Source organism: Monocercomonoides exilis, assembly GCF_001643675.1.
Source record: "Monocercomonoides exilis strain PA203 chromosome Unknown scaffold46-794033, whole genome shotgun sequence".
Classification (NCBI taxonomy): Eukaryota; Preaxostyla; order Oxymonadida; family Polymastigidae; genus Monocercomonoides; species Monocercomonoides exilis.
The window spans coordinates 131,336-154,274 of NW_027150591.1; the positions used below are offsets into that span (position 1 = coordinate 131,336).

General features: G+C 38.1%; 8 protein-coding genes across 8 annotated transcripts; 2 read left to right on the top strand and 6 right to left on the bottom strand.

Annotated features, from left to right (window-relative positions):
* Nucleotides 1-285: 285 nt before the first annotated feature.
* Nucleotides 286-3,611, top strand: MONOS_14444 (Protein disulfide-isomerase; the record flags this gene model as incomplete). Its single annotated transcript, XM_067867245.1, has 2 exons — nt 286-575; nt 649-3,611. The coding sequence occupies 2 exons, from the start codon at nt 286-288 to the stop codon at nt 3,437-3,439; spliced, it is 3,081 nt and encodes a 1,026-aa protein (XP_067721524.1). The 3' UTR covers nt 3,440-3,611.
* Nucleotides 3,612-3,670: 59 nt separating this feature from the next.
* Nucleotides 3,671-6,079, top strand: MONOS_14443 (putative polyadenylate-binding protein). Its single transcript, XM_067867244.1, has 2 exons — nt 3,671-3,696; nt 3,753-6,079. The coding sequence occupies exon 2, from the start codon at nt 3,773-3,775 to the stop codon at nt 5,777-5,779; it is 2,007 nt and encodes a 668-aa protein (XP_067721525.1). The 5' UTR covers nt 3,671-3,696; nt 3,753-3,772; the 3' UTR covers nt 5,780-6,079.
* A 75-nt stretch (nt 6,080-6,154) lies between these two features.
* Nucleotides 6,155-7,729, bottom strand: MONOS_14442 (putative Fruit bromelain). Its single transcript, XM_067867243.1, has 3 exons — nt 7,285-7,729; nt 7,071-7,233; nt 6,155-7,006 (listed from the first exon to the last, which is right to left on the bottom strand). The coding sequence occupies exons 1-3, from the start codon at nt 7,713-7,715 to the stop codon at nt 6,440-6,442; spliced, it is 1,161 nt and encodes a 386-aa protein (XP_067721526.1). The 5' UTR covers nt 7,716-7,729; the 3' UTR covers nt 6,155-6,439.
* A 1,294-nt stretch (nt 7,730-9,023) lies between these two features.
* On the bottom strand, nt 9,024-9,888 carry MONOS_14441 (uncharacterized protein; the record flags this gene model as incomplete). The annotated part of the gene is made up of 1 exon (XM_067867242.1): nt 9,024-9,888. The coding sequence occupies one exon, from the start codon at nt 9,886-9,888 to the stop codon at nt 9,475-9,477; it is 414 nt and encodes a 137-aa protein (XP_067721527.1). The 3' UTR covers nt 9,024-9,474.
* A 1,483-nt stretch (nt 9,889-11,371) lies between these two features.
* On the bottom strand, nt 11,372-12,028 carry MONOS_14440 (uncharacterized protein; the record flags this gene model as incomplete). The annotated part of the gene is made up of 1 exon (XM_067867241.1): nt 11,372-12,028. One exon carries the CDS (start codon nt 12,026-12,028, stop codon nt 11,372-11,374), a length of 657 nt encoding a protein of 218 aa, XP_067721528.1.
* A 1,427-nt stretch (nt 12,029-13,455) lies between these two features.
* On the bottom strand, nt 13,456-14,217 carry MONOS_14439 (uncharacterized protein; the record flags this gene model as incomplete). The annotated part of the gene is made up of 2 exons (XM_067867239.1): nt 13,456-13,845; nt 14,095-14,217. The coding sequence occupies 2 exons, from the start codon at nt 14,215-14,217 to the stop codon at nt 13,456-13,458; spliced, it is 513 nt and encodes a 170-aa protein (XP_067721529.1).
* A 3,677-nt stretch (nt 14,218-17,894) lies between these two features.
* Nucleotides 17,895-18,341, bottom strand: MONOS_14438 (uncharacterized protein; the record flags this gene model as incomplete). Its single annotated transcript, XM_067867238.1, has 1 exon — nt 17,895-18,341. One exon carries the CDS (start codon nt 18,339-18,341, stop codon nt 17,895-17,897), a length of 447 nt encoding a protein of 148 aa, XP_067721530.1.
* Nucleotides 18,342-21,726: 3,385 nt separating this feature from the next.
* On the bottom strand, nt 21,727-22,336 carry MONOS_15249 (uncharacterized protein; the record flags this gene model as incomplete). Its single annotated transcript, XM_067868114.1, has 3 exons — nt 21,727-21,770; nt 21,836-22,066; nt 22,171-22,336. The coding sequence occupies 3 exons, from the start codon at nt 22,334-22,336 to the stop codon at nt 21,727-21,729; spliced, it is 441 nt and encodes a 146-aa protein (XP_067721531.1).
* Nucleotides 22,337-22,939: the final 603 nt, after the last annotated feature.

Here is a 22,939-nt window from a genome sequence, read left to right on the forward strand (position 1 = left end):
TACAAAATCGATGCTGTTTGTTATCATCTTTTGTGATCATAGAATTTGCACAAATGAGTTTTGAATACAATTTTTAACATTTGTGATCAAAGCCATATTTAAGCTTTTAAGTTTTTGTTACCTTGTTTTCGTGGTATATAAAGGTTCGAAATTATATATTTTAATATATATTTATTCTTGTGCTGAATTTATTTATATATAGATTTATATCTATTGTCTGCTGTTGTTTTTTCATCATATTTATGAAAAATTAAAATCTTGTTTATTTTCTTTTTAGGAAATTCAATGTGGAAAATTACACTAATCCTCTTTTTACTACAACATTTGGAAAGCAAGAACCTAAAGCCTCTTGTTTTGACGCCTGCAAATTTTTCGGCTGTTCAAGAACAACCAACTCTCGTAACATTTTATGCCCAATGGTGCCCTCATAGCAAGCGAATGCTTCCAGAATTAAGCAAGGCGGCTCTTCTTTTGCAGGACGAAGATGTTTTAACAGCTCAATTAAATTGCGACAAATTTGTAGCATTTTGTCGAAATTTAAAGATTGAAGGATTTCCAACGACAAGACTTTTTAAGTTTGTTTTAAAAAATTCGATTATTTTTTAATATAAAACCGAGTTTTTGATTTAAAATTTCTTTTAATTTAAGGGGAAACGAATCAGTTTCCTATTTTGGAGATCGCACCGCAGCTGCGATTTATGCTTGGACACGAATCCAACTTCACCCGTTGCTGAGAATTTTTAAAAACAGCAAAGATGCCGACAAATATATATTGTCAAATAGGAAAACTCTTGTTGCGAGAGTTCCGAATTTGGGAATGCCTGAATATATGGCATTTAAAACTGTTGCCGGATTATCAAAAACAGGCATCGCTCATGCTGCAGTTGTGGATGAGACATTAAGTGAATGCGTTCTCGAAATGCATTTAGTTGGAAGCGAATGCGATGAAACAGTCAGCGATGGTGACAATCCAAGTTCTGATAAGATCAAAGATAATATACCGCACAATGTGTACAGATACGAAGGATTGTGGGAATGGTACTCGATTATTGAATACGAAAAGAGTGCTTCACTTCCGCTGCTAACGGAAATAAATGCAGAAAACGCTCACAACTACGTGGAAGCAGCATCGCCTACACTGTTTGTGTTTCTGGATCCGAAGGACCCTTTCAACGAACAGAAGCGTCAGGCAAAGAGAAAGATGGAGGAAATCAAGCAGGCGTCTCGCGAGGAAAGAAGACGGAGAGAAAATGCAGGCAAGCAAAGCGAGCCAACGCCCACAGCAGTTGATGCGCCTGCTTCAGCAGCCGAGTCGGCGAACACGCCGTATGAGGCGAATGTGACTGTTCTGCTGCATCAGATGCTGGCAGATGTGGAGTCTGTCTCCAAGTCGATGCGTTCGATGGGGAACGATGTGCGGAACCGGCTGCGTGTGGTGTGGGTGGATACTCACAAGTACGGGCGGATGGCTGGCGTGATGGGTGCACTCAGCGAGGCAGAGAGGAACGAGAGGCGGAAGAAGTGGGTGAGAGAATGGCTGAGCAGCAGAGAAGGCGGAGAAGGCGGAGAAAGAGGGAAACAGGAAAATAAGCTTGAAAACAGCGAGGCTCGCTCAAAGGATGCAGCATCAACAGGCGAAGAGGCTGGGCTGGATGCGACGTTCTTCCCGTTTGCGGTGATAGCAGCGCCGATGTCAGTGTTTGATGCACAGCAGAAGAAGCGATACAATCTCGACTGGGTGACAGTGGAGGAAGAGAAAGAAGCACAACATCTGCTGACATCGCCGTCGGTGCGGTTGCTGCCGAGATACCGCTCGATGGTGTATTTCCCTCTGGACATTGCAGAAGAGATGAGGAGAGAGCGGGAAAGAGAAACAGCCAGCGAACAGGGAAAGGACAAGAGCAGCAAAGACACAGCAGGCAAAGTGAATGGACAGGGCAGCCATTCAATTGCCAGCTGCCTTCTGTCTGAAGACGATGTGCATTACGACGGCGCGCTGTTCAAACGAGTACTGACCAGCTTCATCACCTCTTTCTACAACGGACACGCAGCACCCGCCAGCCGTTCACAGCCCATTCCATACTCTCCTTCTTCCTCTCCTTCTCCTTCTCCTTCTTCTTCTTCCTTTTCACTGAACCAGTCGCTGTTCGACTTGGGGTTCTTCCCGCCAGACATCCCAATCAACGAGAGTGTGTTTCCTGAAGTGCTGGCGAAGGAGAAGAAGAGAAGGCAGGAGATGCTGGATCTTGCCATCAAGCTGAGCGAAGAGCAAAGGGCACGCACCAATGAGACAGACAACAACAACAAAGCAAAAGGAGGAAGCGAAGGGCAGCCAAAGGAAGGGGAGAAGGAGGCAAGCAGCGACAGTTCTGCCAGTTCTGCCAGTTCAACCAGCTCTGCCACCGACTTTGGGACCGAAGCGTATCCGTCGTTCATCTCGAGGCATCCAGAGCTCCCCACGTTTCCCTTCTCTGCCGCGACGAGCATTCTCGAAGTGGTTGGAGACTCCTTCTCTTCTGTTGTGCTCAACCCGAGGTATCATTGTGTCGTGCTCTTCCATGCTCCTTTCTCGACTGCCTCGAACGATGTGCTCGGGGCATACAGACAAGTCGCCAGGAACTTCATCGCTAAAGTGAAGGTGCCCAAGCCATACTACCCGCTTACGAACGCCCCGTCGATCTTTGCGAAAACAGGAAAGGAAGACGGTGCGAATGATAAGATAAATGAATCTACTTCTTCTTCTTCTTCTTCCTCCTCTCCCTCTAACAGCACATCCAAACCTCGCCGCCCTCCTCTCTTTGTCCCTCAGATTCCTCCATCCACCATCGTGTTCTGCACCTTCGATGTGTCGCAGAATTCGGCGCCGGCGTCGCTGGGAGTGTCTTTTTCAGGCATTCCGTCGCTTCTTCTGTTTCCCCGCGGAATAAACGGGAAGGTCAACCCCATCCGCTGTGAAGAGCCATACACGTTTGAGACGATCCGGAAGTTTATTGTGGGAGGGACAGGAGGCGAGGAAGGAGAGAAGGAGAGAGAGAGAGAAGGGGAGAAGATGATGCGGATGGAGAAGAAGCGGAGGAAGGTGACTGTTTCGGGGGAGGTGCTGGGGGCAGACGGGAAGGCGCGGTCGAAGGAGGATGAGGAGTGGGTGGAGGAAGAGGAGATACCAGAGACTATGGCGTGGGAGGGGGAGGAGGACACCGCAGGGATGAGCGAAGAGGAGCGGAAGGCGAAGGAAGAGGAGGATTGGAGAAGAGAACACGACATGGAGTATCAGATGGCCAAGCAGAAACTGGAGATGGAAGAGGCGAACAGGGCAGAGGAGGAAGAAAGAAGGAGATACGAACAACTCCAACAGCAACGCGCAAAGGAACAACAGAAACAAGCTGATGGAAACTCAAAGGAAGCAGAAGACACAAACAAAATCAAGGACGAACTATAATTGATTCACCTCACATGACCAATAGAAATAATCTTCCATTTTTCTAAATTTTTTATTTGTTTTGTAAGATTAATCAATTCTTGCGTGAATATATATCATTTCTGTTTATTAATTTGTTTGCACTAATTTATTTATTAATAATGAAAATTGAATTATTTTCTCAAAACAAAAATGATCTTGAATATCCCTTTTTTCGAGAAAAATCAACTCTTTAATTTCCGCTTTTGCTTTAGATTTCTGATCTGAAATCACAAAAAGTCTGCCGCATACCTATTTAAAAGGTGATTATATATTAATTTTACATTAAAATTAGATATTTATAAAATTTTTGAGATGGCTCATTTTGGATCTGCTTCTTCAAGGACTCATGACTTGTTCATTGGCGATCTGACTCCTGAAATCACAAAGGAACACATCGTGAATTTTATCCTCGAAAAACTTGGACCAAATACCATGGTTACTGCTATGGTATGTTATGACCATAATGCACCGGGCCGTTCCCTTTGCCATGGATATATCAACTTTCAAAAACAAGAAGACGCTGAAAAGGCTCTCAACATCTGCAATTACACAGCCATTGTCCCAGGAGGAAAACCATGTCGTTTGATGTGGGCGCAACCAGATGCTACGCTCCGCCGTTCTGGAGCAGCAAACGTTTGCGTTAAGAACTTGCCTTCGACTTTTGAAAATAAACAACTTCACGATGAATTCAGCGATTGTGGAACAATTTTGTCGTGCCGTGTTTCTGAATTTAATAGAAAGAAAGGACGTCCGACTCACGGATTTGTTCAATTTGAAACAAAAGATATGGCACAAAAATCAATTGATCAGAAAAATGGAAAAGAAATTGAAGGATTAAAATTGATTGTCGAATTTGCAAGACCCTTTGATCAATATGTTCATAGAACTTGCTTTATTTCACAATTGGATCCTGAAACAACAGAAGATGACTTGAAGGAATTTGTGAAAGAAATTGAAGAACCGAAAAAGGCAATTGTTATAAAGAATAGCGAAGGTGTTTCCAGACAATTTGGGTTTGTATGGTTCGAAACAAAAGAGAAAGCTCAAGAATGTGTCGATAAGATGAATGGACAAATTCTCAAAGGAAAGCCAGCAAAAGTTATGATTGCTCTTTCAAAATGGGAACGTCTTAGATATAAGAGACAACTTAGAGAAATGACAAAATTCCGCAACTTGTATATTCGCGGTTTCCCTACAGATTTTGACGATGACAAACTCAGAGAAATCTTCGCTGTTCATGGCCCAATCACTTCATGCAAAGTTATGAAAAGTGAACAAGGTATTTCACGTGGATACGGCTTTTGCTGCTTTGAAAAGGATGAAGATGCACGAAAAGCGTATCTTGCCCTGAACGGACAAAAGATTGAAGGAACAGAAAACGTTTTATTAGTTAACTATGCACAACCAAGAAGTGATAGATTGTCAGCATTTTCCAACCAAGTTGCAATGAGAGCCCCAAGAACATCATTCTATGGAATGCCATTGACTTCTGATATGCAGCAGATGATGGCAATGACCCCACAGATGATGGAAGGTGCTCCATTCCTTCAAAGTGGTGCAATGCAAAACAGAATGAGAATGGGCAGAACAGCTGGTGGAATGGCTGGAATGGAAGGAGTTGCAGGAATGATGAATCAGATGGGAATGATGGGACCTGGAGCTGGAGCGATGGGACCAACTGGCGGTGCTGCTCTCAGACAGCCGCATGCTGGTAGAGGTGTCGGAGGTGCGATGGGCGCAATGATGGGACAGATGAATGCAATGGGCCATGTTGGTGCTATGGGCGGAATGGGACGCCAAACACAAGGCCAACATGCCCTTATTCCCGGTATTCCAGGACAACGTGGAGGTGTACCAATTCTTCCCGGAATGGGACCTGGATATCCAACTACACCGTCTGGTCCGATGATGAGCACTCCATCTTCATTGATGTCAATGGGAACACCAACTTCTCAAGTTGGATCTGGTGTTTCCGTTGCTTCACCTGCTTCACAAGGAGTTGGATCAGCATCTACAACACCTTCTATGACTCCAATGACTCCTTCTTCAAACATTTCAACACCTAATCAACAGCCACAAGTGCCTACTTTTGATCCTCAAAGATTGGCTTCTCTTAATCCAGATGATCAGAAACAATACATTGGAGAGTTCTTGTACCCCACAATTCAAAATGAAGATCCCGTATGTGCTGGAAAGATTACTGGTATGATTTTGGAACTCGACATTTCCGAACTGATCAGATTGTATCAAAAGAAGGAAGATTTATTGCAAAAGGTTAAAGAAGCTCAGCTAGTGTTGAAAAACGCTGGACAAGTTTAAATTTTAATTCTTGTGCCAGGAGAAAGCAGATGAACGGAGGAAGGTATCGAATAGCGCCGAGGTCATGAAATGGTGTTACATTGGGTCATGTGAATCAGACATCGAGCTCTTGAAACGGATCTTTTGAACAGAAAATGCACCTATGTAGATGTTAAGATTTTGAAATGAGAGAAAATGAATTTTCTATTGTGAAAATCCTTATAGGATGATTGATTTTGTGTGTATTTGAGTCTATTTGAGGTTTTTCGTACAGATATCATCGGCTGCTTAATAAAAACTTACTGGTTAATATTAAATAAATTTTGTGTTTTTAATTTTTCAACTTATAATTAACCTTAAGAACTGCATTAGCAGTATTTTAAAAGTCAACGAAGCTTCATGACGCATATGCATATTTAAGCTGTCCAGTAATTTCTAAATGAGTTGTAGAATGATGCATCAAAAGAAACAGAGTAAATCGAGAGGGAAAGCATGTATTGAAAAACTCAAAAAAATTGAAAACTGATAGAATAAAAACATTCTAAACGAAATTGATAATAAAGAATAATACTTAATAAAAACAAAAGAGGAAAAAGTGTTCATTCTCAAAAATTTGCAAGCAGACGAAGCAATCGAGCTTGCATTTTTCTTTATTCATTTCTCTTCATGATGATCTTGATTTTAATTGTGGATTCTGTATCTAATCTCTCGTTCTCTGAGCCAGCCTTTCTTTTCAATCTTTGGTATTCCAGTGTAAACATCCGACTCTATCCCACACTCGTTAACTCCTCTTTTGATTAAAAGAATTCCATCCATTCCAAAATCTTCTCCCCAGGAATTCACAATAATCCAATATGGAATCCCCTCTTCCTTGTTATTTTTTGTCTCATCCCTTTTCACTTTCTTGCTTTTCTCCAAAGCGTTTTGCTTGAAGTCGTGCCATTTATCTTCTCTTTTTTCTTTCTTGATTTCTTCTTCAATTCGCTTTCGCTTTTCTTCTTCTGCTTTCTTTTCTTCTTCTGTCAACATGTGCTCGCTTTCTCTCCATACGCCCCATCCCACAATCTTTATGGCATGCAACCCCTGTTCAGATCCCATCACATGGTTGTAGACACCTCTCCAATACACTGCCAAATCGTCGTAAGTCGTAAACACTGCAGTCACTGGTCCATTTCTCATCAGCTCAAGTTGTATAGCTTCTACGTTACGTTGAATAGAATAGCTTTTACTTGCATAATATCTGTTTGACTAAAAAAAAGAAATGCACAAATGCACAAAAATCTAACAATTTCAATAAAAAAGAAAAGCAAACAGAATAGTTATAATTTGATAATGACGAGCACTCTTTTTTGCAGGTTGGAGTCTGCCAAGAAGAACAGCCTGGATGATGACATTTCCCCATTAAATACGGAACGCACTCCTCTGTTGGTACCCCTGCTTTTTTTGCATATTCAAAAGCCGTTTCAGTCCATCCCCTTTAAATTCAAGCTTATTTCTCAAAAATTAATAACTTAGAAGCCACAAACCCGTTGCAGCCATGACTCCTTGAATCGCAAGAAGTAATGTCCTGCCCAGAAAGCCATGGCTTTTCTGAACCGTTTGAATGAATGCAGAATCTGTCTTGCAATACTTCAAATGAGCACATTGCCCAACAACTGCCGCAATGGCCTTGATCATAAATATGACCTATTGTTGGACAGTTAGGCCAATTTGTGCGAGCATCAAATGATTCAGGTATTTCATCCTCAATTTTAACAAATTCATTTTTGAATTGCAGGCTGAATGAAGGATTATGTTGAGCAGAATTCAAAGATCGAAATTTCTTTTGATTAAATGATTTAAAATGTGGATTAACTCTTGCTGTCCATCCAACATCATTTCTATTATTTATTTCATGAACCATTTTTGAAAGGTCCCAATCAGTAAAACAAAATGGAATTAAAAATAACAAAAACATTTCTTCAATAATATATAACGGATTGTTTGATCAATGCACGAATTAAATGGGATAGCTTTATAAATTGCTCAATTTTTATTTAATTCAAATTCATTTTCATTAAATTTAAATTTCACGAAAGTTGAGTGAGAATAGAGGAGACAATCAAGAAAAAGAATGATTGAAAAAGAATTCTCAAATTAACTAAGAGTCAATTTTTATTTTTTTATTTTTTACTTTTTTTTTTTTTCTTGTGACAGACGAGGCTTCAAGTTATTTGTCAGGTCACAGAGCTATAGTTAAAATAATAAGAAAAGTGGGTCAAATCAACTTATTCAAAAAATAAAGTCTGGGTCAATAAATCACCTTAGTCTTTCTTTGGTTTTCATAATTTTGTTAATAACAGTTAACCAAATAATCCTTTCAAAGGCAAAATAAAAATATATTTTCTTAGAAAATTAATGAAAATCGAAATAACCGATTAGATCAGTTCCTTTAAAAAAAAAATTTTTTTTTAATATGCATAATTTTTTATCAAATGAATATAATTACGAATAGACGAATTGTTTCATTCATAAAAATTCAGATCTTTTTCTCTTTGTCATTTCGAAAATTAACAGAAAAAATATTAACAACAGTGATATAAATCTTTTTAAACAAAAGTTGAATGGACGAATAGAAGGAATTTTCTTCTTTTTTTTCAATGTTTCACAATGAAAATTTTTGAGAGATTGGTTGGGATTACAAATTTTCATAATACAAAAAGAAGGAGTACAAGAAGTGTGGATCAATAATGTGTTTAAGTGATAATTTTCGGTATCATGCCTTTTTTCGGTGAATGAATTATTTTTTGGCACAAAGAAATGTGCTAAATCCTTTTCAAAGATACGTTATATACCTTCAAATTATTGTCTTTAAAACACATGTTTTCACTGAAAGGCAGAGAAGTGCATTTATGTTTTTTCACAAAAGTATTTGATTGATCTCAAAGCGTTTACAACAAATATTTTTTTCATAAATTTTGATGGTAAAAAGATGATATCAAAAAGATTCACACATTTGACAAAGGATTCTGTTCTGTATTGAATTTTCATATGGGTGATTTTTTTTGATATCATAAAAAATTACGAAGTTTGATCATTAAAAATTTTCATTAAGGGTGGGGTTGATAAGAAATTATTTTTATAAAATAATACAAAAATATTGTTTAATTTATAATTATTATTAATTATTTGTTGATTTTTATTTGTTTTCAATTGATTTTATTACATATTTTGAAAAAATTATTTAAAAATATTCGAAGATATCGAGAATTCAATAAATAGAACAAAACATAAGTTATCTTGTTTGAAAAGCATGATAATGGTTGTTTCAATACTCAATAAATTAATTTCTTTTATAAAGAATTGTTAAATAATGTTATTGCATAGAATTTTATAAATTGATTATGAAGATCTTGAAACATCTATTGAAAACGAATAATTTTCATTAACACATATAGAAAAATATGATGGAAACGCATGATATTTGTCGAATAAGCTATTGTTTTTTGTTAATAATTGTATTTTAATTAATAATTCTTGAAATTAGTTATTTAGATTAATTGATCAAAGCTATTAAAAAAATTACAAAAGAAACAACATGAAATTTAAGAATTTCTCTTCAGATAATTTTAAATCTTCCATAGAATGAAAATCTTCACTTGAACTTTTTCCTTTTCCCCTCTCTTTATCCTTCATCCTCTTCCTCGTCTTTCATCCTTCATCCTGATACTGCCTCCTCAGTTGCTCGGCTTTTGCAGGCTGCTCTTTTTATGTGCAGACTCCACAAACACCTTTTTCATATGCAACTGTGGAAGCGATTGAAGTGCGTGCGTCTTATAACAACTGCGCCCTCTCCTTTTCATGTATATTGTGTCAGTTTCTGCATCCACTTCCTCTGAACTCAAATCCCTCTCAGTCTCGTTTTCTTTGCTCACTGTCGCTGCCCTCGATGTTATCAGCCCGCCCATACTAGCCGGAAAGACTGTCTCGAGGTTGGCTGCCACAGACATTAGAAATGTCTTCGCTTTGGGCTTTGCCAACATCACCAACATCGTGCTGTCATGCAACGGGACAGTTCTAGGGGGAAAGCTAAGAGGAGATGTGCAGAAGACTGTGCTGCCTAGGCGTGAGTGTTCACCAGTTGCTCGCATTGATTTGCATCCTCATCCAGTGCATCATCACTTGCTCAACAAACAGCGACTTCCTCTTTCTCGACTGCTCCCACAAAGCTGTCGCATCTGCAAACACCATTTCCATCCTCACTCTCCGCTAAGCCTTGAATAACGCCTTTGCGGAAAAGTATATCTTTCCCCAGTGCTGCAGCATCCAAGCCAAAACAACGAATTCCTCTTTTCCCTTCACTTTTTCCAACTCTCTCTCGTCACAGAAGCCTCCTTTTGCGACACCAACTCCTCCCGTCCCGGCCTCAACTTCGATGTCGGTCACGATCTCATCCTCTTCTTCTTCTACTGCGCCCAACAGATATTCGTCGATAAAGCCACCAGATCATCCGCTTGCACATTAATCCACTGCATCGATAACACTCGTCAATATCTGCTGGATCTCCTCCTTCTCTTTCGAAGCCCATATCTCTCTTTCCATAATCCGATTCTGGTTTATCTCCAGAAGTCTTGATCTTGTTCATTTGAACACCATCAGTTGGCTTCCGTTGTGTTTCTCAATGGCTGCATCATCCTTTAAGCCACCTCTCCTTCAAATGTTCCTTCGCATCCTCCCTTTTTTCTCCTTCCAACCAACGTGTCTGCCTCAACTCTAAGCTTCTTTGTGCCTGCAAAAACGCCACTCACCTCTCCAACGCTCCTGTTCATCCCTTTTGCCTCTTTCCTTATGCTTCTTGTTCTCTCACTGCTTACTCCCTTAATCTCTTCCACATCAACCTCTCAGTTCTCAAAGTAACTTCAACTTTGCTTATGTTTGACGATGAATCAATAAGCATCTTCGAACATCTTTTTATAACAGTCCTCGCCATTGTTAGCAAAAGCATAGCTCTTCTTTATCTTTCTGGAATAAAAATGTCAGAAAGCTCCTTCATCATGATGTGTTCCGCCTTCACTACCATCTCCCTCACCTAGCTCAACAGTTTTGAACGTGTTGACCGATATCTGCTCAACATCAACAGCTCAATCATTCGGAATTATCCCTCCACCTTCCATAACAGCAACTGCTCTAGCTTTTGTGTACTCCTCATTGCCTAACCCTGGAAAGGCTACTGAATGCTTTTTCATTTACTCACATAGCAACTAAACGGTGGATATTCTTTCCTCTGCTTCGCCTCTAAACTCCCTTCCATGATGATTGTTGCAATGCTCCAAAGAGCATATGAAAAAGAAGATACGGACTGAATGATTCAGACATTCAACGAACTCTTTTTGCTTCATTGTTGCGTACTGTTACTGTTCGTCGACGTCTTCTCTTCAAACTTCTCTCCATTTCTATTTAACTTTAACATTTATCAATATCTTCATTTTTTTCTTTCAAATTTCCAATCATCATTTATTGACAAAACAAATTCTTCTTCTCTTTATCTTCATTCTCTTCATTCACTTATCATCTTCTTTTCTTTTTTTAAGAAGTTGATTTCTTTATAAATTCCATTCTTTTTTATTTCTGCTATTATCCCTTATGAAGATGCAAAAAATGAGAAATACGATTAGAAAAAGAAGAAAAAGCAGTAGTGGTAGTAGTAGAAGAGGAAGAGGAAGAAGAGGAAGAGGAAGAAGAGGAAGAAGAGGAAGAAGGAGAAAAAGAAGAAGAAGAAGAAGAAGAAGGAGCAGCAGCAGAAGAAGGAGAAGAAGAAGGAGAAGAAGAAGGAGAAGAAGAAGAATTGAAATGGAGTTGATTTTGATATGGATGAGGTGGAGTTGAAAGAAGATTATCATTTTGAAGAGGAAGAGTAAGAGTAAGAGTAAGATGTTGATGATGAGGAGAAGAAGGAGAAGAAGAATTTGAAATGAAAGATGGTGAATTTGACATGGATGATGATAAAGAAGAAGAATATGACATGGAAGAAGAAGAAGAAGAAGAAGAAGAAGATGATGATGATGAATTCAATGAAATTCCCCCTTCTCCCAACATATTCATTGAATTGGACCTTTTATGCATTTCTTTTCCTTCTCTTTCTTTTCCTTCTCTTCCTTCTCTTTTTCTTCCTCCTTTCTTCTTCTTCTTCTTTGCATTCACATTCGATTTCTTTGTTTGAACTTCTTCTTTTTCTTCTCCTCCTTCTTCTTTTGTCAATTTGACATATTTCATGTCATTTTGATTTGACATGTCTGTTTTCAACTGAGTTGCGGAATTATCTCGGAAAAAATGGAACGGCCACGAACGGGGGAATTTATTTTTGGTGATTTTTTAATTTTTGAATTATTTGAAGAAGAAGAAGGAGAAGGAGAAGAATAAGAAGTAGGAGAAGAAGCAGAACGAGAAGAAGAAATTGAAATGTTCATGTTATTTGGAGAACTAGCTTCAGTAAAGATAGGAAGATTATGCAAAAGATTATCTTGTTTGAAAGAAGAAGTAGAATTAAAAGAAGAAGAATTTGAAAAACATATTTCTTCTTCTTCTTTTTCTCTTCCTCTTCTTCCTTCTCTTCTTCTTTCTCCTTCCTTCTCTAATAACTCTTCTCGCTAATTCATTTATCATCTTCTTTAGTATCATTTTCTCCTTCATTTCCTGAAGAAGAACTGAATCTTTGTCTATTTCATACAATTTGAGTGCTATTTCTGCTGGAATAAGAGAAGGATCTAATGAAAGAGAAGAAGAAGAAGATGATGATGAATTTTGAGGAGAAAGATGAGAAGGAAGAGAAGAAGAAGAAGTATTTAATAGAGAAAGAGAAGAATTTTGAGGAGAAAGACAAGAAGATGATGAAAGAGAAGAAGAATTTTGAGGAGGAGGAGGAGGAGGAGGAGGAGGAGAAGAAGAAGAAGAAGAAGAAGAAGAAGAAGAAGAAGAAGAAGAAGAAGAAGAAGAAGAAGAAGACTATGAATTAGATTGTAGCTATGAAATAAGCAGAGTAAGGAGGACAGTTGCAGGTGAAGATGAAAGAGCATCTTTTAACAAATGAGAAAGAATTCGAGAAAGTTGACTTCGCATCGTAGAATTCAAAGGAATTGTTCCAGATGGCTGGGAGAAAAGAAAGAGAAGGAGATGTTCGCTGATAACGCTGAAGTGAAAGAGAATGAGTCGAAGGAAAAGGGAGGGAAACTGAGGATGGAGAATTTTTTGATGTGAATGACGGAGAAGAGGGAGAAGGAGAAGGAGATTGCGAAAGCAAAAAGAGAGGAAACTGAGAGGAGGTGAAGCTTGTCTGAAGCTGATGATGAAGAATTGCTGAGAATTAGTCTTTCTTTATCTGATAGGGAAGTTCTCCTCCTCATCCACTTGCTGTTCGTGATGCATTTATTGCATGCCAACGGAAGTTGTATTAGCTCCATCAGCAGCAGAGTTTGAAGATCCACTCAGTTTTTGAGAATATGTCGTCATGCTCGATTCCAATGAAGTTGACTGAGGCTCAGATGTTAGCTGAAAAGAAGCAAAAGCGGAATGTGTGGCTTGTTGTTCGAATGCAGCGCCAACAGCCTTCAACCGCCGAATGAGAGAGGTAGAAATGGACATTTTAGGAGAAGAGGAAGGTTTTTGATCATGGTGTGTCTCGAATATGGCTGATATTTTGTGGAGCAAGTCCTTCTTCACCATCAACCAGTGATCAGCGGTGACAACAGCGTTGAGTGCAGTGCGCGTGGCCAGCGGACGAAGCAGCAGGCGATTGGACTACGCGGCAGAAGGGCAGAGGGGCTGCGTGGAGAATAAGATGATGGAAGGTGTTGTGATGAAGGATAGCATGGACCGAGAAATGGAAATAGAAGCGACACAAAACGTGAATAGAGAAGGTATAGAGAACATGAAGATGAAGTGAAAGATGCTGAAAGCAGCTTTGAAGGCAGAGTGCGGACGATAGAAGTGAGTGGATGAGAAAGCATGAGAGGGCACACGTTGACAAGAGGCTCCCACAAAAATTTGAGAGAAGAAGGCAGAATCGAATGCTGCTTACCTTTCTGTGGATGCTCAATGCGCAGCGGAACAACCTGAAAAGATGGATTTGTCAGTTCGAGCAGAGTTTCTCCGATGGATGGGACATATGCCGTTCATTGAGGAGGAACTAAAATTGCATTTTCTGAAACAGACAGCAGAAGTTGTTGGTCTTCGAAAAAGACAGACGAAGCAAACAAAAGCGGGTCAAGCAGAATATTCGCATTGATTGCTTAAGACTCTCTTTTTATTGCATACAAAGAGAAATTATTTTCATCATTCTTTCTATTGATCTTGTTCTGCACATCAGGAATAGTGCTGAAGATTCCCCTCTCTTCACAGAACAGCTCCGCCGTTCCATTTGCAGCTTCTCCTCCTTCCACAGCTGCCCTTCTTTCTCCTCTCCACACATTCATCTCCTTTCTCATATTCATAATCATTTGTGCATCTTTCACTGCATCTTCTCCTCCCAAGCTGAACAGCCTCGTGCCTCACAGCAGATTCAGAAACAAGTTCGCATCATTCGCCAATATTCCCCCTGTTGCCCCGGCATGAGATGATGGAATCGTAATGGGCTTCAGAATCTGCGGCAACTTGAGGTGGTCAAAAAATGGTACAGCGCCTTTCAGAGTGAGTGGAACAAAGTAGCACCTTCTTTTTGCCTTATCTTCTGCATCGACCGCACAAACAGCGTCTCCAGCCCTGTCTTCTGTCTGTATTCACTCCCAGTCACAGAATTGTTCCCAAAGTCTTCCACTCCTCCTCCTCCTCCTCCTCCTCCTCCTCCTCCTCAACTATCTTCTCCATTTGCATTGGCATGCCAGTCTAACAAGACATACTTGCCGAAGAAGAAGCAATCACAAACCCGTTTTCCGCAGCTGTTCAAAGGTGTGCCTGAGTTGTTCTGCCGAGTGCTGCTATGATGGCAGACAAGACAAGATGCCTTCATGGCACAGAAACAGCAATGAAAATTGTGATTGCTGTGCCTTAGGCGCGGGTTCTGCCGGGCTTCTCTGCTGACGTCTGAGCCAATTGTGTTCTCGTCTTCTTCTTTCTCTCCATTTTCCTTTGAAGACAAGGCTGAAGGAAAGGACAGCAATAGAGGGGTCGGACTATGCTCTCCGCAGACGATGGATGAGGTGTGTGAGAAAGAAACATGCGACTTCTTCTGAGTTCTCTTTTTGAATTTCGATGAAAGCGTCTTTTACTGCGTGCGAGGGAAGCGCAGGGCAGGGAGTGTGCTTCAGTCTTCTTCTCTTTCTGCTGCCTTGTATGTTTTATTGGCATTTGAGGCTTCAGCAGATCATGTTATGTCCAAACTGTCTTCATCAACACTTACGTCACTATCATCGCTATCTTCATTTTCATCATCTAAACTATCTTCTTCTGCTTCTTCAGTGTCTGCTGAACCTGCTCCATTCACCCTCTCTCTCCTCTCTTCATTTCGAATCAAACAGGAAATGTTCTTTCCTTTCCCTCTCGATCAGATCTTTCTTTTAAGCTTCTTTGACTTGCTTTCCTCTTCCTGAACATGATTTGTAGGAAGCAGAAGGTCTGCTGACTTGGTTGTTGGGATAATTCTTCCATGTGTCAGTTTCAGTGCGTTCTCCTTCAGCTTCGTAACTGCTTCCTTCTTCTGCCTCTCTTTCATCTCAGCTGCGTTATATATCGTTTCAATTGAGCTGTTTTCTTTCATTTTTGTTGAGTTGAATGTGGATGAGGTGTCATATTCAAACACAGATCTGCTCTTTTTCGGTGTCTGTCAGCTGGCTTGTGTGCTTGTCAAAAACATCTTTGCACTGAGAATCCTGTCTAACTCCACGTCTTCCTTTTCCTCCTCCTCCTCCTCATCATCATCCACTTCCTCACCATATTCATTCTTATCGGTGTCACTTCTGCTTCTTCCACTTTTCTCACTCATATCAGACTTAAAAGAGTCAAAGGCGATGCAGCCATCTGCCACACGTAGCAGCTCCAGCTCTTTCGAAAGCAGCTCACTCAGCGCATCATATAAATTCAACGTCGGACTTGCCTTTGATCTAATTACTTTTCCTTTCGCTTTTCATTTCCCTTTCACGCTCGCTTTCTATCTCCGCTATGCTCCTCTTTGCTTTCCATACTCCAATTCATCTAATGGAAGCTCATCAAACACAGAAATAATTCTTTCCTTTTCTTTCTCCTATCTCCTTTTCCCCTTCTCATCTTTTTTCACTTTCTTTTTGTTTCAAAACTATCCTCTTGCTCGCCAATGTTACAACAATTGATTCAAAACGCCTCGTATTCTGCGCTGTAGCATTTGCATTTGTGCATCCTTTGCTTTTTTTCCTCTACTGACTCAACCCCATCGCAGTCATCATTCGCTTCCTCTTCATCTTCGGTGGTCTTCTTCTTGAAATAGCCAGCGGTACTTGTTCCATCCCTACACGGAATAGCTTCTTCTTCTTGCTGCTATAATTATTATTATTATTAATGTTATTTCCACTTCCTCCCATCTTGTTTGTCAGCCCCAGCACTTCTGATTTAAATTCTGGTGGAGCTATTTTTGAGCCTGTATGTTCTTTTTTATAGATTGTCCGCTTGAATGCAACAAGCGCTTTTAACCTGTTGCCTTTTTTGAGTGCTCTCCCGAATGCAGTTGATGGCATGCTCAGCAGTGAAACAGAAGAAGAAAAGGATGAAGAATTCTTTGTCAAAGGACTTGAAATCGTAAAAGAGGGAGCTGGAAAACCAACATTCGATGAGGCAGAGGCAGAAGAAGATAAAAGACTTGGAAATAATATTTCAAAATAAAAATAAATAAAATTCCTTGAAGGGCAAACATAGAATAATTAGCTTTCACTCCATTGGAAACGGAAAACAGCAAAATTCTACTCAGGATTCAGTTGGATAATAGTGAAAGAATTTCGAATAGGAAAAGAGAAAAAGCATTCGAAATATTAAATATAAGCTTTCATAAGTTGCAAAAAATAAGCAAAAATAGAGTATCAAACACAAAATTTCAAACCTTTTTCTTCATTATAATCCCATTTCAAATTTCAATTTTTTTATTGATCTGCAATTTGCAGAAATGCTTTTTTGATATATCAAGATAATATTTATATGTTGTTGAAGTGTTTCATGAGGTTAATAACGATTTCTGCAAATTTCCACGTTATAAAAAAGTTTTCATGATCATTGAGATCTTTTTTTATCAAAAAGTTTTTTGTTGATCTGTTTAAAAAAATTCATAATGATTTTTTTTTGATTTTGTTGGTTTTCAATATTTGATCTTGCAATATGGAAAAAATAAAAATGATTTCAATCAGAAAAATGCTTGTATATTCGAATTTGAGTTTTTTTCGAAATGGAAAAAATATCAATGAAATGAAAAAAATTGCGTTAAAAAATAACAATTGTTCAACAATCAATATGACATAAAAAAACAAAAAGTGCTTCATGATGTCAATCATTAATAAAATAGAAAACAATCAGAATATTTTTAATCAGATTCAATAACATTCAAAAAAACACAATTCTGTCACATAATCATAAAAACAATCACCAAATGTCAACTAAATGTCAACAATTTTGAACAATAAAAGATATCAGAAAAAGTAATACTATAACAACAAATTCACGGTATCAAAGACAATTCCTAACAAAATAGAATACTTATAAAAAAAGTTCAAAAACTTACTTGTCTTTTCTCCCTCTGTTTTCCACCCACTCTTCACTTTCTGATATTTCTCTTCCTTTGACTCAAAAAGATCAAATTCAACATAGAAAAAAGACAGACACAGTGATAAAACATCACTTCACACTCTCAACAACTCTCCCATCCAAAAACCTCACCCAAAGATCTTTGAAATCCCTCACAACTCTCTCTATTAATGAATCTCGATTAATACACACATAAGCGGGACAATAACCAATTTAATAATAGGGACATTATAGGGACAAAAACCACAAGAAAACAATCGGATTCTAACTGTTGTGCACCTGGGAGGCTGTTCGTCGTATCCAGGTCCGGATAAAGCAGCCCAGAGGCTGCAGTATCTAATACGAACAGTCATGTCCAGCACCCTTCCGATAGAGTGCCAGCTAAGCATGCACAACAACTAGTTTCTTAATAGGGGACACCATTAAAACAATTTTGAGATTCATTAAAAGAAGAAGAGTCAAGAAGAAGCTCAAATCTCCTTGAAAGAAGATCTTGAGAAGATTGAGAAAGAAGAGAAGAGTTTGATGATGTGTTACCAGAGTTGAAGGTCTTTCTTGAACGTTGCACTTTTTCTTTCATTGTCGAAGATTCGATGGCAACCAGAGAGCGTTGAGGAAGATATCCAACAGCAGATGCGCAGACAAATGAGCCCTTGCGCTCAAAATACAAGTAGTCTTTCATGTGGGGAACTGACAATGATGGCCATGAGATTTGTTGAGATGGTACATATTCTTCAAAGTATCTCTCATGCACAGAGTCATTGATAGATGTTGAAGATGGGGAAGAGTTTGATGATGATGTTGAGAAAATGTTTGATTGAGAAGTTGAAGAAGCTGATGTCGAAGTGTTCATATTGTTTTCGAAGAAGCTGATCAAGTCATGAAGTGTGGTGATGTGTTCTGTCGAAAGATTGTTGTCAATTGCATTAACTAACGCACCAAATTCACTATCACATATATTTTTTCCATGGTGCTCAGCGAAGAAATTAAGTTGTGTGTTTTTCTTTTTAAGAAGTTTTGATTGTTTTGAAAGGATGAAGTGAAGAAGGAAGCGATTTCGGTTGTGTGGACCCGAATCGCAGAAGAACTTAAAGGTGTGAGTGTCTGAGAAGAAGTGTCTTTTGATCACAGATTCCAGACACTCAATAACAAATCTGTGATCATTTGAGAGGCAGTCGGAGAAGAAGTTGAAAGTTCGTTTTATTTTTTGGTTATTAATTTTTTGAAGAGAGATGATTGTGAATTGAGAAACCTGTTGATAATTAAAGAATTCTTGTTGAAGTTGATTTTTTCTGATGGGGAGTTTCCACTTCTCTTTGAAGTCGAAGACGAAGACTGCTTCTCCCTCTTTCAGATTATCAACAGTTGATTGATAATGTTTTCGTTGCATTTCTGCAACAAGACGATGTTGTCGAAGAAGTTTAAGAGTCTGAAATTCTGCAGGAGATAGTCCATTTTTGTTTTGTGAAGATTTTAGTTTGTTCTCCAAATAGCTTAACTTCTCACACATTCCACAAAGATCAGTACGCCTTTTCGCTTTGGAGAAGTTGGTAGTGAGTTTATAAAAGTGAGACAGAGAAACTTTGATGTTTGTTTCTTCTGTAAACTCTTTCCATAATTTCGTCTTGGGCTTGAAGATTAATCTCTTTTCGTTGGGAGAAAAGATGCCCGTTTTCTTTCGTTTTTCTTTCAGTGCTTCCAATCCATAACTTGTTGAAATTGACGAAGAGAGTGGAGGAATGGAAGTTGTTCGATGAGGTGGTGTGATGAATGCAGATGACGTAGCAGTTGTTGTTGTTGACGATGATGATGAGTTATTTGAAGTGTTATTATTTGATGTTTCTGAAGAAGATGATGAACCACCAAATTGAATAGTAGATAGTGTTGGTTTTGTTTTTTCCTTGATATAGAATGAAAGTGAAGGAACGTAGCCTTGAACATAAAGATCTTTCCATGATGAATTCCAGTTTTCTTTGTCCAATTCGGAGACATCAAAATCGTTGCAAATATTCCACAATGCCTCACTTCCTGCCTTCCTTCTCACAACTGCGATGTAATGTCCGTTTTGTTGATCCAAACGCTTAAATAGTATTTGTCCAACAAGATGGTAAATGATAGTTTCTTGATTATCCTTTTGAAGATGTTGAATATATTCTGTAGAAAACCCTTTACAAAATGTGCGCTGGTTTACTCGATCAGTTTCAATCAGAAGCGTTCTAGAAGGTGCAGAACTAGCAGAATCAGTGCATTCATGACAGAGGGCTAGCACCTCTGGAAATGCAGCCATTTCCTCCCATCTAACAGCACAGCATTTTTCGTTGCATTTATTGCAATAAACACAATTCTTTCCTTCCAAAACTTCAGTTGCAAAGAGAGAAGATAGTCCATTATGAGTCGAGGAAGAATTGATAACGACATTGTTACATATTTCATTGAAGTTTGATGTGATTTGTTGGCATTTTTGGCATTTGAGATGAGTTATGATAACTGGATTGAAGGAATCCTTGCTTATCAACTCATCTTTTTGAAGAAGTCGGTGAAGATTTTCAAACGCCTCAGTAACATTTTGTTGCTGTCTGCTGCCATAGTTGCAGAAATCTTCCCATTTGTCAATAAGAGATGAGACCCATGAACGCACTGACGTTCCATCTTTAGCCAATTGATGACAAACACTTTCAACACGCGAAGATGTGTTCTTCAACGATGTTTGTTTTTTGAAAAAAGATGGTTTTTGAATAGTTATTGAAGAGAAACATTGAAGAAGAGAAGCCAAATAGCATGTGTTGCCTAAGTTTGGCAATCCTTTTGCTATTTGTGATGATTTATTTGAAGAATTTAATGAATTTGAGACAGATTGTGAATGAGAATGATTTTTTGTTGAATTTTCTTTAGCATTCTTTTTTGAAATATTCTTTGAAGAATTATTTTGAATAGATATTTCATTATTTGAAGGTTGAATGCTTTGTTGTTGAACGGTTGAAGTGTTATTCTCTTTCGAAAATGAAGAAAAGAGAGTTTGAAATGCTTGAGGTGGAATTAATGTGGGTGAAGTGGCATATTCAACTAATTGCTCATTCACAAACACATCATTGTTGAAAAAGGAAGTTGAAGTTTCTTCAATAGGAGAAGAATTTTTATTTTCTTTTTGTTTCTTTTTGAAAGATGAAAAAGATGAGGAAGATGAGGAAGATGAGGAAGATGAGGAAGATGAGGAAGAAGAGGAAGATGAGGAAGATGAGGAAGATGAGGAAGATGAGGAAGATGAGGAAGATGAGGAAGATGAGGAAGATGAGGAAGATGAGGAAGATGAGGAAGATGAGGAAGATGAGGAAGATGAGGAAGATGAGGAAGATGAGGAAGATGAGGAAGATGAGGAAGATGAGGAAGATGAGGAAGAAGAGGAAAAAGAGGAAGATGAGGAAGATGAGGAAGATGAGGAAGATGAGGAAGATGAGGAAGATGAGGAAGATGAGGAAGATGAGGAAGATGAGGAAGATGAGGAAGATGAGGAAGATGAGGAAGATGAGGAAGATGAGGAAGAAGAGGAAGATGAGGAAGATGAGGAAGATGAGGAAGATGAGGAAGATGAGGAAGATGAGGAAGATGAGGAAGATGAGGAAGATGAGGAAGATGAGGAAGATGAGGAAGATGAGGAAGATGAGGAAGATGAGGAAGATGAGGAAGATGAGGAAGATGAGGAAGATGAGGAAGATGAGGAAGATGAGGAAGATGAGGAAGATGAGGAAGATGAGGAAGAAGAGGAAGAAGAGGAAGAAGAGGAAAAAGAGGAAGAAGAGGAAGAAGAGGAAGAAGAGGAAGAAGAGGAAGAAGAGGAAGAAGAGGAAGAAGAGGAAAAAGAGGAAGATGAGGAAGTGGATGAGGATTGTTTTGTTTTGAAAATTTTGTGAATTGGAATAGGTGAAGGAGACGAGTGACGTTTTTGATGTGATTTATTTGTTTTTCTTTTTGTTGAACCCCTTTCTCTTCTAATTGGAGTGCTGATTGGTGCATCAATAGATTGAGAAGGTGAAGAATTTGTTGATGAAGAATAATTTTCTGAAATGGTTTTTGAATTTTTATTTCGTTGAGAAGATGTTGAAGAAGAAGAAGATTGTTTTTTATTTGAAGAAGAGTTTTCTGTGATTATTTCTTCTTCCCAAGCTGCTTCATCAATAAATCTTGCATAATCCGGTTCTGCTCGCTGCTTTTTCTTTGCTGACTGAAGCGAAGTTGAGGCTTCAGTTGAATGGGCCAACATCCAGTTGTTGCCCTTTTCCCAATCCTGTTCATTTAAACCTTAATAAACAGAGAGAATTATTCAAAAAAAAAATTTAAATTATTACAAACCACTTTTGCAAGACGGAAGGTGAGGTTTCTGAGGCTGAATGATAAAACCTTGGTTCTTTTTGAGTGTTTGCTTCGCGTAAATAAATTTGCCTTCTGTCACATCATATCCATAGTCTTGTAAATCGGACAATGATGTGTTGCGGGAAAGCGCTTGCAGCATTGTTGCCTGAGTGTGCAACGGAGCGTTGTTGTACACCACAGGCAGGTCTTCCAGCAGCTTTATGTGATATTCTGTTTTAAAAAAATAAATAATTAACAAATCAAAAAGAAAAAAAATAACAGAGAGTGAAAATAATATTTTTTTTACACAATACAAAAAAGTAAAAAAATCAAACCATTCAAAGACTTCAGTAAATCATTAATTACTGAAGATGATTGCCTGTAGTTGTAAAAGAGATAGACGAGCAATGAATTAACGTCATCTCCACCAATTCGTTTTATTTCGTTCCAAATAACTTTGCATCGAGAATTAAGAGTTGATTGAGGTTTTGAAAAAGACATTTTTATTTAGAAAGTATTTTAATAATGGTTTGGTGATATAAGAGATTCATAAGCTGTTGTTTGAATTTATAATACTTATTTTTTAATTTTTTTTTATGTTTTTTTGGCTTTGTGTTTATATAAAGAAAAATTGACAAATTAAATATTCAAAGAGCTTCCAAAAATGAATTTTTATTATTCAAAATTATCCTTCTGAAAATTTACAAAAGTTCTAAACTGACATGAATTTTATCTCCTTTTCCACATTATCAGGAAAACAATACACTTCAAACAATAAAATAATAATTCTTAAAAAAAAAATGATAGAAAATATTTAATATAAAAAATTTGCATCTCTATCACAATTTAAATATTATTTCAAATAAATAATATATGTATGAATATAAAATGTCACAACAAAAGTTATAATCGAAATTTTAAAAGTAGTAACATAAAAATTAATGATAAATTTTTTCAAAAAGTTCTTTTTTCAATGGTGTCAAATTATGAACAACGAAAATTTATATCATCCATTGAAATCAAAAAATTAATAATATTTATAAAAAATGTTTGATATAATACTCATTTTGAAAATTGTTCAATTTGATCTTTTCGATCAATCAA